The sequence below is a fragment of the Aspergillus pseudodeflectus genome (assembly GCF_044049435.1).
Source record: "Aspergillus pseudodeflectus strain CBS 756.74 chromosome Unknown BJX68scaffold_13, whole genome shotgun sequence".
Classification (NCBI taxonomy): Eukaryota; Fungi; Ascomycota; class Eurotiomycetes; order Eurotiales; family Aspergillaceae; genus Aspergillus; species Aspergillus pseudodeflectus.
In genome coordinates, this window is record NW_027263789.1 from 1 (window position 1) to 17,139 (window position 17,139).

Consider the following 17,139-nt stretch of genomic DNA (forward strand, 5'->3'; position numbering starts at 1 on the left):
AAAAACTCACGAACAACCTCCAACCCCGGATTATCCCCCGCAATGCCCGCAAACTGCCTCTCCCACAACCACCGGACCATTTCCTCACTCTGCTCAAGCCCCGGCCACGCATGCGGGCTACTCACCAGCTTCTCCCGCCCAACTTCATCGAGCGCCGTGTACGAGGCTAGATAACCCGTGCGCACGAAGAGGATATCGCCTGTGCGCAGCGTGACCTTGCTCTCGGCCAGGAGGGCGTCGAGGTCGGCGACAGTGATTGCGTGCGCGGTGAGGCCTCTGCTATTGGTGGTGGTGCTGTGTCCTTGATGCTTTTGCTGCTTCGCGGCCCACGAGGCGTAGTCGACGAGGACGCCGCGGCCAGCAATGGCTTTTTCGGACCATCCGTCTATCCCGTTGATTGTGCTGTTTGGTGTATCGTGGATGTCGGTTTGGGTTACGCTGCGTGGGGTTAGAATAAGCTACATGGGCAAGGTCAAGGCGCAACTCACCCATTATAAAACTTGCCCTCCTCCTGATACGCAAAGTGCCTGAACGAGTCCCATTGCGTGCTTGTCTGCGTGTTGAAGGTAATCTATGGCAGCCGCAATAGAAGTCAGTCTCCCAAGGAAATACTTTCTCAATTTCTTCTTCTTTTTCTTTGCCAGGAAAAGAGTAGGAACGTAGCCGGCCATCATTCTATCAGGGTAGAACTCACCACATCATCATTAATCACCCTCGGCGCCTTATTGATAAGCTTCTGCTGGAAATCGACACGACCCAGGAGAGCGGGCTTGATGCTGTCTAGCGGGAGACTATGTATAGAATTATGGTCATTAGAAAAAAAAAACAAAAAAACAAAAGATGAAATACAAAGAGAAATCAGGCAGAAACACAGTCATGCCCAGGATGGGAACGTATAGTCAAATGGATGTGGACATACTTAACCGTAACCCTCTCCCCAGACCGAACCTCCTCGCGCGCAGCCCGCAGCACGACCTCATCCGTTAGATGATTGAGTGCACCCAGCGCGGGGTTCTTCCATAGACCCCAGGCTGAATGATGCGGGTCGCCTGGGCGGAGGGGGAGGTCGTCAAAGGGTGGGATGGGGACGGCAAGGGGGGATAACATGGTTCGTTTGGGTTTTCTTTCGAGTAGTAGGCAGGTGTGGGAGTTGTTACGATTAGTATACACGGGTTCCTATGAGCGCGATCTTGTACTAATACTGATACTAAAATGCAAGCGACGGCGGGCCCGGGGGTAGATCCGAGGGGTCTGAAACGGGGTTAGTTCCCGCGGAACCCTAACTTGAACAGACGGACGGACGGGGTAAGTATGTGGGTCTTATGTGCAGGCGCTGGCATAGAAACACGGTAGAGTCTTCAGACGCTCCTTCCGAAGTGCTGTCCAAGCAGCCAAGTGGCGTGGAATATCCTCTGCCTTCACGTCCGAGGAGAGCTCTGCAGCGAGGGTCGCTGCGTCGTTGAGTGATTGGGATGTCCCCGGGGCTTCGTCTAAGGAGTTCCAACATGTTAGGTTAGCTTTGCGGGGTACCCGAGGTAGCGGATTTGCAGAAAGTCGCTTACGCGGCAGGAATGGATGCGCTGCGTCTCCGATGAGCACAATCTTGTTCGATGTCCATGTCTGGACCCGTGGGTATTCCGCCTGTGTCCACAAGTGGAGGTTCTTGGTGTCGAGTGCAGCCAGGATCTGGGCGAGCTCTGTCTGGTTGCTTGGAAAGGCTTGTATGAGCAGCGCTTTAACTGAGGCGGGGGTTGTTTCTATATTTATTTAGCATATGTGTGACCATCACATTGATATCATGGCAAATCATACCTGTTCCCGCCTGTGCAGGTAGTGTGCACTCGAAGAGCAGATACCCCGGCTCAACGGAGTAAACTCGGACCTCGAGGTCCGACCCTGTCCATTTCTCGTATCTCTCCGGCTGATTCGGGAAGCGTTGTGTGAGCGGGCCTGAATACAACTGCACGCTGAATTGAACAGCGATTTTCCGGTCATTGATGGGGATAGTGTCGACATGGGCAATCGTCTTGCGGACCGTTGACTAAGTAAGAAGTCAGTCCTGTCCTTTAGGTAAACCATACCATCGCGTGCAGGGCCTACATAGAACCCATCAGCCCCAACAACAACATCCCCCTCAAAAACCCTCCCATCGCCCAACACAATCCTCGCAGCCTGTGTATCGACCGAGACAACCTCCGTCCCAAGATGCACTTCAACAGGTACACCGGACCCCGTCGACGCTGTAGCAGCGTTGAGAAGAGCCTGATGAAGCCTGCTACGCTCATAGTACATCCAACCCGGCGGCAAAACAACACCAGTGTCCTTTGCGTTTCCATCGCGGTCAAATTCGTCGATGGTCTTGATGAGGACACCCTTGGCGACTGCGGTGTCGACGCCCCAGCTGCGGAGGAGGTCGTTGGAGCGGGGGCCGAGGTGGACGAGGGGGCCGGCTGTGTCTTCGGGTGTGAGGTATGAATTTTCAAAGACCTGTTCCGGTTATTAGAATATATACAGATACACTGAGAGTAGAGGCATTTACCTGGATGTTATGCTCGGCTCTGCGCAAGGCAAGCGCGGTAGCCTGTCCGGCGAGTCCGCCGCCGACGATGAGGATGCGTAAAGCCATTTTTCCTGGCTATGTAAACTGCACCTAGATATGGGAGAGATGGTTCGAGGGGTAGGAAATTCCAGCTTACTTCCATGCGAGGCTCTTAAAAGAGAAGCGCAGGAGGACAGCTTCCGTGGGCCGGGCCCGAGGGAGGGCTGCAAAGGACGGCCAGACCATCCGAGGTCCCTTGAAGCAACCTTAACTATCGACTTCATATTCACCTGCACCATACTTTGCTCTCTGCTCCAGCACTCAACGCCTCCATCTTGATAGCAGTCATGTCTAGCTACCTCTTCCTCTACATCCATCCACACCCAGACCATCGCGACACGTTTGCGCAATGGCGCTGCAACCTCCTACCAACCGATCTCCTCCTTGACATCGAACACACGCATACCAACTACCTAGACGCTACCACCCCACCAACAGCCCCAGCCCCAACACCATCACAGGCAACAAAATACACCCACCTAAACATTTACCGCTTCACAACCCCGTCGGCAATCCACTCCCCACAGCTAAGAGCCTACCTGCACACTCTCCCCACCGACACCACTCGAATCATCTCTCTACATTGGACGACATACACCAGCGTCACAGACACAAAGCCTCCTTCACAATCCCCACCCGTCGTCGTGATGGTCGGAATGACGATCCATATCGAAGATGCATATGCACGCGAGGTCCTGGATCACTGGTATGCCGACGAGCATATCCCAGCGTTGGCGAGGGTGCAGGGGTGGATGGGTTCAGCTCGGCTGGAGCTTGTAGAGAGTTCCGAGCGGCATGAAAAAGGGGAGGGAGGTGAGGATACTAGTAGGACGGAGCCTGCACCGTACCTAGCTGTACACGAATGGGACGAGACGAATGGATTGGGCGGGGAGGCTTGGAAGGCGGCGATTCGCACGCCTTTGACGGCGAGGATCGAGGCGTTGCAGGTTAAGCCGATGCAGAGGTCCGTATGGAAGTCTACTGATTTTGGGAACTGAGGCTTAGACGTGTGAAAGAGCAAAAAATACTTCCACATTATGTTCAGCACGATAGTGACATTCGCAATACTCACCCCTACCTACATTCTACATACTGGCTATAGATCCTAGTTGGGATCCGGCAATTCTGGTACATCAATAACCCCCTTCCCACCCTTAAACCTCACACCCAAGCGCTCCGCAATGAGGGCTACAATATCCCTGACCATAGTAACCTCCTCCCTGCTAGCCCCATTCCACAACATCCCCTTCATGTGGTTGCGCGCCTGGCCCGTACAGTCAATCGCAATCAGGCTGGAGATGATCGCCTGGCTGGATTCGAGCTTGTCGAGGATGCCGGTGTAGGAAAATATGTGGGGGTATAACAGTCCTAAACATACGGAAAAGAATATAGAGTTAGATTGGATGGGTAAGGGTACACGCATACAAGTATATGCATGTAGCGAGGGGGCGGGATGAAGGCTCACTCGAGACGAGAAAGAAGTAATCCGGCGAGCATTTGCGCACGTAGTCATCTTCCGTATTGATATCGGGGACATCGCGGTAGATGCTTTTGAGAAACTCGTCGCCGCGCTTGTAGGCTGCTTCGGGGTCGAGGTCGGACTCGCTGGATAGTGTCAGTTGGTGTCTAACCCCTTTTCTCGAGAGTATTCCTTGTCGAAGATATAGCGTACCGATAGCAGGTGCTATCGACCAAATGAGCCGGCGTAACCTGATACAGAGCACGCATTGCATTCCCAGTCTACTCAAATAAGCAAAGGCCAACACAAGCTGCACATATTAAAGTATACACACCTTGGCCGCCCCATGAAGCCCTGCAGCCTTAACAAGCGCCTCCTTGATCTTCCTTGTCTGCTCTACATGGTCCTCCGGGGCGATGTATGTCTCCAGCAGGCGTGTGTACAGCGGGCCGATCTCCTCGGGGTAGTTGAGTGCGGCCAGGGCGATGATGGCAGTGATGTACCATTTGAAGCGTGGATGCGCGCTGCCTCTATCCGCGAGGCGTTGGATGAAGTCTTTGTCGAGGGCGGGCATGTTGGTTGCTGGATGGTAGGGTACGGGGATGAGATGGGATGGAGTGCCGGAAAATGGTGGAACTTGGCATGGGGGTCTTCCATCACTGCTCTGCGCGTTTTGTAGCAGGCGAGTCCACTTGTGTCTGAGCCGTGCCCCGGATCGGGGGAGTTGGAGACACGAGCTCAAAGTGGAGATGGGATGGAGATGGGGTGAACAATCTGCGGGGTAGTTAAAGCCGTCATCTGGAGAGATCTTTCGTAGACATGAATCATGCCCAGTTTGACCAACATAGAACCATGACTCTAGTCGTCAACCCTCACATCCCACTATCATCCGCTGCGGATCGCGACAAGGTTAGTCGCACTCGCCGTGGCGTTGTCCCTATCCTCTTTACATCCTACTCACAGGCATAGTACCTCTTCCTCATCCAAGACGTAGCACGCGAAACGCAGGAAAATGAGCCACAATGCTTGGCCTACTGCTGGACCACTCCAGTAGAAGAATCAGATCGCTCCGTGGATTCCCCAGCCCTGGTTCAAGGCCTTGAAGTGTACGTATACATGCACAGCGTCATTCCACAACCCCCTAACAGCCACCAGCTACGCCACCGAAGAGGCCCTCGCAGTTACGCATCGCAGCGGCAAGGCATACAAGCACATGCGCGAGGTAGTTGCCTCCACCGGTCTATTGAGCTACCCCAAGGGCGGCGTACCCACGTACCGCCCGGCCGGCGGCGGGTTCCTAAGTAAGCCAGGTGTCCCAGAGACAGTTGGCTCCGAGGAGTATTTTGTCCTCGTCAAGTATATAGTCCGTGGCGGCGATGCTGTCTCTCGTGTGTTGAGGGAGGAGCGCCAGCTTGCTGATGAGTTGAAGGGGAACGAGGGCGTCTTTGCGGTTTGGTCCTTTGTTCCTGAGGGTAGAAATGATGATGATGAGGAGGGGGTTTCGATTGCACTGTTTATTCGGTTGAGGGGTGTAGCTGACTATGCTGGTGCTGTTGAGGAGTGTGTTAGCCAGTTCGAGTAGGTTGTCCCATGCGTCCCTTTTTTGTGCCCCGGACCGCTTGTGGCTGACTTTGCTAGGAGGCGGGTCTCCAGGGAGGGGATTGAGCAGACGATGTTTTGGGGAGGGCATGGGTTTGGGTTCTTACGACAGTAATTCAGATTGGAGTAGAATTAGGATAGATAGTCGGTACATTAACTGGTTGGTCTGCCAGGTGTGACACGGTCTCTACCCCATGGGGCCACATCCCTCCATCCCCATCGCTACTAGTGGCCCCGGATCCAGGGGCCTGGTGACGCCTATTTATCCTATTTATACCCCCTTCACGCTGTCGCTCCATGCTCTCCATCTCACATTCTCACACTCCACTACACATCAACATGACCCTCAACAACAACCCCCCCATCAACTGGCGCACATTCCTCATCTGTGTGACCATCTCGTTAGGCCAGGTCGTCGGCGCCTATGAGTCGGCCCTGATCGGGACCACCCTCCAAAAGACCGATTTCATGCAGCGGATGGGGCTGTGGGATAGCGATGGGAACCAGACACCAGATTATAGTTCTCGCGAGGGGGCTATTGTTGGGTTGTTCCAGGTTCGTCTTGCATCTCTTTCCATATCTTCATCTTACTGTTTATTCAAGACGTGGTGCTTCCTAATCTCCGCGTTCACTGACCAGCGGTTTAGTGCGGTGCCGTCTTTGGCAACATTATTGCTGCGATCATCATGGACCGATGGGGCCGCAAGGCTGGCCTGCTGGTTGGGTCTGTTGTCTCGCTTCCTGCACTGGCCGGTATGACGGGAGCCATGGGTCTGCCAGAGTTTCTCGTCTTTCGGTTCCTGGCTGGGCTCGGGACTTGGTGCTGCGGTACATCTGCATCCGCCTACATCCCCGAGCTGGCACCCCCAGCCTACAGAGGCTTCTTCGCCGGGATGAACGGCGTCATGATCGGTGTTGGCCTGTGCCTCGCCTCGTACATTGGCATGGGCTTCTACTTTTCCGAGAACGTGGTGGCGCAGTGGCGAGCCCCCATGGGCATCCCCCTATTCTGCCCCCTCGTCCTCCTCTGCGTGATCCCTTTCCTCCCCGAGTCGCCACGCTACCTCCTCCTAAAAGACCGGCCCGAGGAAGCACGCCGGGTCTACAACGACCTCAATGCGACTCCCAACTCATCACCCGCGGAAATATCAGCGCTCGACGAAGAATTCACCCAAATGAAACGGCAAGCAGAGCACGACCGCTCCCTCGATTCCTCCTGGAAAGCCTTCCTCACGCACCCCGTCAACCGCAAACGCGTCTTCATCGCCATCATGCTTGGCTTCCTGGGCCAAAGCACAGGCGTGTTTGTGATAAACAACTACGGGCAGACCTTTTACCAGAAACTCGGCTTTGGCCCAGACGCCCGCCAGATTCTGCAGGGGAACCGCGATCTCATAGCCCTGTTGGGTAACATGCTCGGGACGTGGATTATCGACCGTGCGGGTCGGCGACCTGTTCTTCTTGTTGCGTTTGTCGGCTGCTTCGTGTGTGTTCTCCTTGAGGCGATCATGGTTGCGCTGTATGCGGACTCGGATAATACGGCGGGGAAGAATACCGGAGTCGCCCTGCTGTACATCTTCCTCATGTTCTATGCGTCTGGGATTGACGTGGGCACGTACGTCTACATCGGCGAGATGTTTCCGAACCACCTGCGCGTCAAGGGTGTGGCGATCGGACTGTCCTCGCTTACGGTCACGGCGACGATTTACCTGAGTGTGACGAGCACGGCGTTTGAGGCGATTGGGTGGAAGTTCTTCCTGGTATGTTGGCCCTCAGTTCTCACCCTCCTTTTAAATCCAGTTCTAATAATGTCTAGCTCTTTGCCGTCCTCACCCTCTGCGGCACAATCTGGATCGCACTCTTCATCCCTGAAACCAGGTGCCTGCCACTCGAGGAGATTGAGGCGCTGTTTGGCAACACGCAGGATACCGTTGTTGTTTCTTCTGCTCGGATGGTTCAGGTTGGGCAGGGGGGTGATACTGGTGAGGCGGAGAAGGGGATGGTCGAGCATGTAGAGCGGTGATTGCTTGCCTGTATTCTTGGTTGTCTTATGGGTGGGAAACGCTATGCTTGGGATGGACGGTGCTACGGTCCATAGGGATAGGGGCTCTATATTCTGCTCTGGCGCTACTTGGACGGTGAATAAATACGGGTTGGAATGCAACAATGCTCCGAGTAGTCACATTTTCTCCTCTGATTACCAGGTGGCGAGACTTCCATCGGCCAAAGTTGGAACAAACCCATGGGCCCGGCCGCACGTCGATCTCGAGTCATGTCCCCATCCCCTTCCGGGGCACGGATAGTCTATCAGCTCCTCTCACAAATGCAATCCACCGACCCAGTCCTGTTGTCAGCCCTGTTGTCAGCCCTGTTGTCAGCCCTGTTGTCAGCCCTGTTGCCAGCCCTGTTGCTACACACCGGACAGTAGCCATGAGCTCTAGACGAACCCCGCGGGCAAGCATCGCCTGCACCAAGTGCCGGCTGCGCAAGGTGCGGTGCGATGTCGCCTATCGCGGGCACCCCTGCGTCAACTGCAAGCTCGACCAGGAGGAGTGTGTGGTCCAGTTGCGAGGCCGACAGTCGCGTCTCCGGCTTGAGTTGGGGGCTCCGGATCATTCCTCGTCGAGCGCTACATCTGCTTCTGTGTCGGTATCTGTATCTGAAGCAGCACCTCGGTCGGATAAGGATTCAAAACCAAAGACTCCACAACGTCCACCAAGGAAGAAACCCGCCGATCCCACCCCAACATCTACACCACCCACATCATCGACGGCGGCAACAGACATCGTCTTCCAAGCATACCCCTTCATCAGATCCGAGTTCCTATCGCGACTAAACCAAGATGAGATCTACTATCTCGACTCGCAGTCATGCTTCCGTCTCCCCGTTGCATCGCCCTGGCAGGGCCTGCTACACGCGTACTTTGAGCACATCAACCCGGTTGTGCCTGTCCTCGATGAGGCGGGTTTCTGGCGCACGGTGCGAGAGAATGGGGCGAGTTCAGGTTCGACGCTCTCGCTGTTTGTCGCGCAGGCGATTTTATTCGCTGCGTGTCCCTTTGCGAGTCGGCGGACGATTAGGGAGTGTGGGTTTGCGAATTGTCGAAAGGCGAGGGCGGCGTTTTATCGAAGGGCAAAGGTCAGCCATACCTTCCTGACTTCATTCAATCTAAACAGATATCGCAGGAACAAGGCTAACTAGCACATGTAGCTACTCTACCGCCTCGAAAGCGAACTTCGCCCCATTGAAATTATCCAGGGAACCCTCCTCCTCTCCCTCTGCTCCTCGGCCCAAACATCCAGCCCTGTCAACTCCGTCTGGCTCAGCATCGCCGTGCAGCACGCGCGCGCCCTCGGTGTGCATCATCACCACCACCACAGCAATCCACCACAAGGCACCCCATTACCCCCCGACTGGCTCGAGCTAAAACGGCTGTGGTGGGTATGCCTCGTCCGAGACCGCATCATCGCCCTCGCGCACCGGCGCCCACTGCAGATCGCCGTGGATAATTGGGACGCCGAGCTGGAGCTCCTCTCATCGCGGGAGGCGTGCGAGGCTATGTGTCGCTCTGAGGTGCATTCTGCGCCTGTTAGACAGGGACTATTTGCTGTTTTTGTGGCTGTTCTTCGGCTGTGCGTTCCGCTGACGAGGATCCTTGCTCTTGCTTCTACGCCGGAAGCAGGGCATGGGAATGGATTCCTGGATTTGGACCCGAGTCTTGAGCTCGATCACGCTGATGCATGCGCGGAGGCCCTGAGACAGTGGCGCGATGAGACAAAAGCACGGTTCGAGACCTGCTATCGCGTCGGTACACCGGTTGACTCGATTGCCATGCATGATCATCTGCTGCAGATATACTACCAGTAGGTTCCCACCTCAATGCATCACATCTGGTACCCTCGTGTGATTATAAATCTGACACCGCTTGGTCTACAGCTCAGCATACCTCCATATCCTCGACTCGAAGATCACAGCCGCCGCCACCTGCCAGAAACACGCCCTGCACGCCCACGATGCCCTCGCAGGGATTGGCAGCGCCGTGGAGGCAGCCATTGAAGCTATCGCTACTAGTCTTTCGATCCTGGCGACGCGGAGGTGGACGCAGTATATACCGAATAGCATGTACGTCTCACCTTCTCCCATCACACTAGCTCTTGTCAATGCACTTTCTAATCTAACCCACTTTGCTCCGCACAGTATAATGTGCGCAGTCCCCTCTGTCGTCCTCGACGCTGTATACCTCAAAGCCACCACGACCAGTACAAGAACCACCACTACTCCAGCCCCAATCCCAAATGCAGAACCATTTACAATGCACCTCCAAAGCAAAAGCAGCGCCGCCCGCGCCCGCATCCAGACCTTTTACGAAACAACCCTCGCGCTCCAAACCCGGTATAACAATGTGCACCCGGTCACAGACGTGATTACCAAGGTGGTTGATTTGCTTGATGGGCTAAATACATCGAATTCTGCATCTGCAGAAGGGTCTACCACACCTTTATCTGCGTGTGTGTATGGATCTGTGTATAGTTGTGGTGGTATATCGATGGCCATGCGCACGCGTCACCCTCGCGCTTGCTGGAACTGGAATGATCTCGTTGCCTCCCAGCCTCGGTATTACCTTGGTGTCTTGCGTGCGCTGCACCTTGTTCTTTCGACGGGGCGGGCGCCGGCGGGGTCTGACATTATGTCTACACCTGCGCCTGCACCCATGTCTATGCCTATCTTTGAGCCAGCCCTTACACCTGTGCCTCCTCCCCCAGCGGTTGGCTGCTCGGTGGCCGCCACCGATCTTGATGGAGATCAATGTGCGGAAGAAGACATGGGTATAGGAACAGACGCGGATCCAGGCACGGAGGTAGACATATTTGCCAAACCTCCCTCAATCGCAATTCAATCCGGGCCAAACAACATTGTATCGACGCCGCCGCCGCCACTGCCAGAGCCACCACAGTCGCAGCCGTTGCACGCAGACACAGAACCAGAACCCTCAAAGAAAGACATGGACAGTAGTACCTGGAGCTGGAGCTGGAGCTGGGACTGCTGGAACGAGAACGGCGGTCTCCCCCGTAGTGACGGAACTCTGGCCCTTGCTGACAATCACGAGCAAAAGGAAGAAAGCACAGAACGTAAGCAGGATGAGCAAAGCGAGCGAAAGATTTCTACATGCTCGGACTTTGACACCCAGCAAATGGCGAATTCCCGCTCGTCGGACCCAGTGCTGCGAGATATTTTCGGCCTCTGTCGGGATTTGGATGTTGAGACGTTGTTGAGTATGGTCTGATCTGGTTCTGGCCATGGGTCTTGGTTGTGATATATGTATATACAAAGTTATATTCTGTAATAATGTGGTTCCTGTTGTAGGAGGGTTCACGGGCAGGCTTTGATCATAAGTAACATAAATATGTAGGAAGTGATTGGTATATAAACAAGTATTACATGTATGTGCATAACAGATTGAGGAGTACTCAGTTCTACATTAATCGAATGAATCAAACTCCTTAGCAGTAGTATTTTCCACACGTCAAGACCACATACGACTTTGATATTGCATATTTACACCATAACAAAAGAAATCAGACATGGGCAGATAGATTGGATAATCGCCGCCCAAGCTACGACCAGGCAAATCCTCACGTAATGAATCACCACGCCACGCCCTACAGCCTACCGGCTACCGTATTTCCCACTTGCACAACCCTCTCTGAACAACCGCAATAAGCCCCTCCCGTAATCCCCGCCATTCGGCGTCCGCACAATAGTATGAACGTGATACCTTGCCGGCTCCTTATTGAGCAGGAACACGCCCGAGTGGTGATCGAACTCGATGAGAACGACGGGGCTCTGGATGCGGTAGTAGAATGCGTCGGAGCCCTCACCACCACCACCACCACCGCCGTCGTGATCGATGTCTTGGAAGGCTCCAATCCAGCAGAAATACGTCTCCTCCCAAAACCTCTCCACCAGCCGCATCCGCGCCGCGAAGGGGCCCGTTGGGAGGATCTCGAAAAACGACGCGATGACGGCACGGAGATGGCTCTGTTGGTGCTCGGGCATGGCCGAAGCGAGGATCCCTTCGTACGGGATGATGCGGTTGTCTTGGAAGGCGCCGGCGAGGTGGCGCTTACCCGAGACATTTTAGCAAGCCAGGTTTCACAGGAAAGGGAGGAGGGGAGAAAAGCGCAAGCCCTGTGGGGAACTCAATGTAAATAAGAGGAACTGTACCTGATCCGCGGGATTCCACCTTCCCGGAGGCATATTCTCATCATGTAGCTTCTCATAAACGCGCGCGGCACGCTGGAGGTGGGGTGGGAGGGAGCGCATTATGCGTAGGGGCAGGTCGACGGCGGCGTTGGCGGAGTCGAGGACGGATGTGTTTGTGTTTGGGCCCGTGTCAATGATCTTTTTTTGTTCCGTTTCTGTTGGTATGTGAATTTTCCTTTGTTGGGTGGTCAAACATACATTCGGCTCCGCCCCGAGAAACATCGGACTCGCCACCATCTGGCGCCCCAACACAAAGACATTAAGGCACAAATGATGCCCGAAAAGCGAGAACCCCCAGGGCGCTGTGCGCGAGGGCGTTCCATAGAGCGTAAACCTATTTCCACCTTGGGTCAATCACTAACTCACTCAATCAGTGCAAACCCAGTCCAGATGCCATGTCCCCCCCCAAGCAGAAAGACAATGCAAGGATAAAGAACTGCGGTGACGTACTGATAACTCTGCTCATTCATAATGCCCACCGCCTTACACAGATCCCCCAAGAACCGATTTGTCTTCATGGCGGCGAGGAGTCGGGCGTACCCTGCTTCGCTGGTGCTGGCGCGCAGGAGGGCGTGGATCGCGGATACGGTGGTCTCGGGGAGGTCTTCGAGGCGGATGCCCGTGCGATAGATGAGGAATTCGGGGTTGGACCACTTGCGCCTGGTTGTGATGGTTAGCCCTCTTATTCTTGTCATTGTGCTGGATTGCGAGGGAGTCAAGCTGGACACACCACTCATCCGAATCAACAGGATGCGACAGCCGTTCGAATTCCGAGGGAGTCAGGAGGTCGATGATAACCTCCGCGCACGTAACCTCCACGACCATAACACGAATCTGTCAGCGACCTTTTTCTCCTCTTCAACCACATGCAAACCAAGCCCCAACTCACCATCTCCGCAACTGGCGCCCCCTCATCCACAATCTCATGTACCCCCTCCCTGCGCGTCCCATCACTCGTAATCCCGTAAAACGGCTTCTTGAGATTCGCCTTCCACCCCGCGACGATCTCTGCGACGACGGGCCGTGCGAGCGTTGCGGCTGAGTAGGCTTCTGGGGTTGTTTTGTCGAGGCCGGTTATTCGGGGGTGGTCTGTTATTTTTTTTTTGTGTTTAATTCGGTCGAGGATAAAAGTATGTACAAAGTAGATAGTCAGAGGCTTACATACCAGGGGGAGGAACAAAGTCGCGAAAGTTCGATGAGGACGGCATTTTCGTTTTTTTTTGGCTGCTTGGGCTGTACAGTACAGTTGCCAGCTACGGTATAGGCTTAACTACATCTAGCTTATATCAATCGGTTTGAATTGGAGATCGAGTATGGAACGATATTTGCTTACCCATTGCTTGCGGGTCCAAGATTGTGTGGATGGGGCAGTACTAATTGGGCGTTCCCTGGACACCGCCACCCCCCCTTTTCCCTCGGAACGTTCCATGGGTATCATTAATGAATGAGGTTAGTCGCCCAGCGAGCCATGAAAAGTACTAGTCCCATAGGCCGGGTGGTAATGCAGGAGCTTTAGGTCTGGTATTATTTACAGTGGTTGGCCGGCTCTCTCTTCGCAGGTCTGGAGCTGGGTTGACTTGAATGTTAACTCGATACCACATGTTCTGTCCAACCTTTTCTTCATGGAGAATATACACAACAGTCTTCCTAGAACAGCTCGAGGCTCCTAAGTGTGAATTTGAATTACTATACACCTGTAGTTTAGAGCATCAAGATTACTAGAACACAAAGAAAACTCGTTTACATACATCCAGCAAACGTCCCAGAAACAGAAAACCCACAAGGACCCCTTGATCCAAGACGCCAAAGGAAAGAAACCACAAACGGCGGCTGAATATCAAAGTCTGGCCACGCGCAGGCCTCACGCAAGGGAGCATGGGTACAAATCATAACACCCTAAAAGTCAACATTCATCCAGCCAACATTATCTGGCTCGGCATAATAAATTAGCTGCCCACCTTTATACTGTGAGTAAAGCGGGATTCGGCCCTCCATTCAACTGGGTGCAGGAGGGAATCTAGTGTTTCGTGCGTCACCTGGAGGCAGTATGTATATCGCTGCGAGACTGAGTCTAGTTCTGATTCATATGCTCCGCCGGTAGTGGTAAGAGTGGTGTTGTTAGCACTAGTAGTCCCTTGCCCAAGCTGCGGTGCCGTCACAGCCGACGCCCTAGAATGCGCGCAAACGTCAGCGGCAGGTGCGGCGTCATCAAACAGCCAGGTTGTTGAGCAGCTCTTTCTCGCCGTCGATCTCCTTGTTATTCCTCCGTGTCCTCGAGCAGACGGCGCATGGACTCGTCCCACTCTGCTTGGGATCTGCATGTGCAGCGGTAGACGACGAAGCCCCAGGCACGGTGGCCGTCCTCAGCTAGGGCTAGGTAGGCCTCGCATGGTAGGTCCCAGGGTGGAGAAGCTGGCGGTGGTGGGAACCCTTCAAAATGAGCGTGCCGTTCGAGGTTTGTGCTGGGTGCTTGTGCTCGGCCTGTTATGGAGTTGAAGCGAGCGTGAGGCATGATATGTACGTGCGAAGTAATTGCCAACTCTCCTAGGGAGAGATGGATGAGTTCACGCCAAAGGGGGAGATCAAGAGACTGTCAGGTATCTCAAATTACCTGGGATGCAAGACTCATATCACAGCCATGTTGCGATGAATGAGAGACGGAAAAGAGTAGAAAACAAATCGACGAAGAGACTCGTGATAATTCGGTTGTAATCAAACCAACCTCCATTAGGAAGGTGGTGCCAATTTCAACTTATACTCCAGGTGATCAAGATCTGATACGCAGATCCAAGCGGAACTAGGGGTATTATACCATGACTACATAGTACCATTCCATGGGCCCCCCAGGGCTACCAGCATACCTGTAACTCAACTCACTCCCCAACTTTAGTCACAACCTCCTCCGCAACACGGAGCATCTCCCTAAAAAGCGCCCGAAAATGACTGCGTGGCCGCACACTATCCAACAACCCCGCAACATGCAACGTCCCATTCCGCATGAGCTCCAGATCCGTCCGCGCCCCGTGCCGTCGCGGCTCCTTTAATATCTGTCTGTAGAACGTCGAGATCGCCGCCATGCAGTAGGGCACTATGAACCCGCCCGCGGACCCGCCGGGGCACCCGAGGGTTTGGCGGGATGAAGACGCGTTGAGGACGTCGATTATGCTGCGTGAGCTGGCGAGGCAGATCGTGGGGCTGGAGAGGATGCGGGGGTTGGGGCGGGGTGTTGCGGAGGAGGAGGAGGAGAGGGAGGCTGAGGTGGAGGGGTCTTCGGTTGCGGCGAGGGTAAGCGAGACCCAGTGGATCGTCCGCATGAGGTTATGGTACTTTAGATGCAGCATTGCGATGGCCGAGTAGATGGGGTCGTCGGCGAGGATCTGTTCGTCGGGCCGGAGTTCCATGGGGATGCTGTCCTTCCAGGCCAGGAGTTGGCCGTCGATCTCGCCGATCTGCGTCAGTGTGCCCAGTGGCGAGTCGCCGCTTTTCAGGAGGGATACGACGTTTGAAGCTATTGCTGCGAGGCTCACCAGCCATTCGTGGATTTGGGCTGCGGGCGGCTTGGTGGGTGCGGATGGTGGGCGGTAGGAGGAGGAGGAGGAGGAGGAGGAGGACTGAGAGAGGGATGTGAAGAACGACGAGGCCAGACTTGGCGGGGATCCAGTGATAGATGACGGACGCCCCTCGGAGAGCGAGAGGAAGGCATCGAGCGCGTACGCGACAGACCACAGCCGGGACCGCATATCGATCTGTCGCGCCGTCAGCTCGAGCTGCGGCGCCGGGTGCTGATGCAGACCCAGCGACTGCGCAATATGCACGGCCATCCCACAGGTCATCCACGCGATCCCCGTCTTGCCGCAGTACAGCAGGAACAGCGTGTGCAGCAGCATGACCTGCATCGACTCCATGAACGCACTGGCCATGACCTGGCCGAGGAGGGACCATGTCTGCTGGTGCAGCCGTTCAGCGGCCTCCCAGTGGTCGCTTGCACCGCGCTGTGGGGAGACGATATTCCCGACGAGGACGACGAGGCAGAGGCGGCAGTATGCCACGGGCGAAAAGGGGGCCCCGCCGCTACTCTCGTCGTAGATCTGGCGCCATCCATCGAGAAATTCTACCTCGACGATAGGGTAGAGTAGGTGTAGGCGCTCATGGTACGCTCGGATGCCTCGCTCGGCCACGTCCCGGTCCGGTAGAGGGGCCAGAGGTACGGCTGTCGGTAGAGAGAGCTCATCAACATGTCGAATCCCGTTGACCAAATGAGCGAGGATGGCGGATTCCATGGACCCATACCGCAGACATTCCGATATAGTCGACCCCACGGAACCCATCCCGATGAACTTGGTGTCCGAGCTGCCCTTGCGGAGGAAGAGCTCATGCGCCGGCCGAGGGGGCGGTGGCGCCATGTCCAGGGTATGTGGATGGGATGTCGATGCGACCGGCGCACTCACATTTACAGTGCGACCGAGGTCCAGCCGCCCCTGGAACACCGATTGAGAAGGGGCCCCGTCACTGAGCCTTGGAGAGGGAAGCTGCGCGGGATACGAGGAGGAGGCCAACGTCGAGAAACCGTCGTCAGCCACAGTAGTGTCGAAGCCATAATTCAGCGTGTGAGATGGCGGGGAGTGCGGGGGGCAGTAGGGAGCAAAGACGAGACCCAGTTCTTGAGCGTACTGGTCAAAGTCCGGGGTAACTTCAGTCCTGGAATGAAGGATGGACAGCTCGGGGTCCAGCTCTGGCTCCGGCTGGGGCTGGGCCTGGGGCTGCGACTGAGTCTGAGTCTGGGGCACCAGCTCGCTCGGCTGGTTCCACGGAAGAAAGACATGGGAGGTCTGCTGGTGCTGCGGTGCATTTCCCTCGCAGTGGCCAATCTGGCCGATCCCAGCTGCTTCCTGGGTCCGTTTCTCACCCGCCAAAGGCCTTGGATGCTGATTCTCTCCTGCTCTCGGGTCCGACGTCGAGCAGGTGGCCCCGTAGAGTTGGCAGTTCATACACGGCCGCTGCCCCGTGCATTTGAGCTGGTTTGTCAGCTCGTCTTATCTCTCTAGATCGCTTGAGCACCCACCCGCTTCTTCCGACAATAGTCACAGGCGCGCGAGACTCGCTTCAGAGGTCGGGGGGGATCCATGTCGACGACTGGACGTCTGGTCTGATTCAGTGAAAACCGGAAGCGGAGAAGCTTCCGGGGGGGAATCTCTCGTGTATGTAGCAGATGGGCTAA

At 55.2% G+C, this 17,139-nt stretch overlaps 9 protein-coding genes across 9 annotated transcripts; 4 read left to right on the forward strand and 5 right to left on the reverse strand.

Annotated features, from left to right (window-relative positions):
• Positions 1 to 10: 10 nt before the first annotated feature.
• BJX68DRAFT_264958 (putative cyclase-domain-containing protein) lies at positions 11 to 1,107 on the reverse strand (the record flags this gene model as incomplete). The annotated part of the gene is made up of 4 exons (XM_071045099.1): positions 11 to 438; positions 489 to 571; positions 695 to 791; positions 920 to 1,107. Coding segments are annotated over 4 exons (796 nt in total), but the record flags the coding sequence as incomplete, so codon positions are not given.
• Positions 1,108 to 1,320: 213 nt separating this feature from the next.
• Positions 1,321 to 2,626, reverse strand: BJX68DRAFT_264959 (FAD-dependent oxidoreductase; the record flags this gene model as incomplete). Its single annotated transcript, XM_071045100.1, has 5 exons — positions 1,321 to 1,490; positions 1,563 to 1,757; positions 1,813 to 2,041; positions 2,101 to 2,487; positions 2,540 to 2,626. 5 exons carry the CDS (start codon positions 2,624 to 2,626, stop codon positions 1,321 to 1,323), a joined length of 1,068 nt encoding a protein of 355 aa, XP_070900857.1.
• A 260-nt stretch (positions 2,627 to 2,886) lies between these two features.
• On the forward strand, positions 2,887 to 3,597 carry BJX68DRAFT_264960 (uncharacterized protein; the record flags this gene model as incomplete). The annotated part of the gene is made up of 1 exon (XM_071045101.1): positions 2,887 to 3,597. The coding sequence occupies one exon, from the start codon at positions 2,887 to 2,889 to the stop codon at positions 3,595 to 3,597; it is 711 nt and encodes a 236-aa protein (XP_070900858.1).
• Positions 3,598 to 3,704: 107 nt separating this feature from the next.
• BJX68DRAFT_264961 (uncharacterized protein) lies at positions 3,705 to 4,632 on the reverse strand (the record flags this gene model as incomplete). The annotated part of the gene is made up of 4 exons (XM_071045102.1): positions 3,705 to 3,967; positions 4,065 to 4,204; positions 4,272 to 4,339; positions 4,393 to 4,632. The coding sequence occupies 4 exons, from the start codon at positions 4,630 to 4,632 to the stop codon at positions 3,705 to 3,707; spliced, it is 711 nt and encodes a 236-aa protein (XP_070900859.1).
• A 278-nt stretch (positions 4,633 to 4,910) lies between these two features.
• Positions 4,911 to 5,772, forward strand: BJX68DRAFT_264962 (putative quinol monooxygenase; the record flags this gene model as incomplete). Its single annotated transcript, XM_071045103.1, has 4 exons — positions 4,911 to 4,967; positions 5,028 to 5,164; positions 5,214 to 5,636; positions 5,697 to 5,772. 4 exons carry the CDS (start codon positions 4,911 to 4,913, stop codon positions 5,770 to 5,772), a joined length of 693 nt encoding a protein of 230 aa, XP_070900860.1.
• A 224-nt stretch (positions 5,773 to 5,996) lies between these two features.
• BJX68DRAFT_274734 (general substrate transporter) lies at positions 5,997 to 7,680 on the forward strand (the record flags this gene model as incomplete). Its single annotated transcript, XM_071047715.1, has 3 exons — positions 5,997 to 6,212; positions 6,305 to 7,417; positions 7,474 to 7,680. The coding sequence occupies 3 exons, from the start codon at positions 5,997 to 5,999 to the stop codon at positions 7,678 to 7,680; spliced, it is 1,536 nt and encodes a 511-aa protein (XP_070900861.1).
• Positions 7,681 to 7,823: 143 nt separating this feature from the next.
• Positions 7,824 to 10,941, forward strand: BJX68DRAFT_264964 (Zn(II)2Cys6 transcription factor; the record flags this gene model as incomplete). Its single annotated transcript, XM_071045104.1, has 4 exons — positions 7,824 to 8,795; positions 8,868 to 9,520; positions 9,594 to 9,779; positions 9,855 to 10,941. The coding sequence occupies 4 exons, from the start codon at positions 7,824 to 7,826 to the stop codon at positions 10,939 to 10,941; spliced, it is 2,898 nt and encodes a 965-aa protein (XP_070900862.1).
• A 383-nt stretch (positions 10,942 to 11,324) lies between these two features.
• Positions 11,325 to 13,129, reverse strand: BJX68DRAFT_254141 (DUF3500 domain-containing protein; the record flags this gene model as incomplete). Its single annotated transcript, XM_071042847.1, has 7 exons — positions 11,325 to 11,780; positions 11,883 to 12,059; positions 12,120 to 12,255; positions 12,372 to 12,581; positions 12,652 to 12,719; positions 12,811 to 13,010; positions 13,087 to 13,129. The coding sequence occupies 7 exons, from the start codon at positions 13,127 to 13,129 to the stop codon at positions 11,325 to 11,327; spliced, it is 1,290 nt and encodes a 429-aa protein (XP_070900863.1).
• A 1,665-nt stretch (positions 13,130 to 14,794) lies between these two features.
• On the reverse strand, positions 14,795 to 17,046 carry BJX68DRAFT_264966 (transcription factor domain-containing protein; the record flags this gene model as incomplete). The annotated part of the gene is made up of 2 exons (XM_071045105.1): positions 14,795 to 16,936; positions 16,984 to 17,046. 2 exons carry the CDS (start codon positions 17,044 to 17,046, stop codon positions 14,795 to 14,797), a joined length of 2,205 nt encoding a protein of 734 aa, XP_070900864.1.
• Between the last annotated feature and the right edge of the window lie 93 nt (positions 17,047 to 17,139).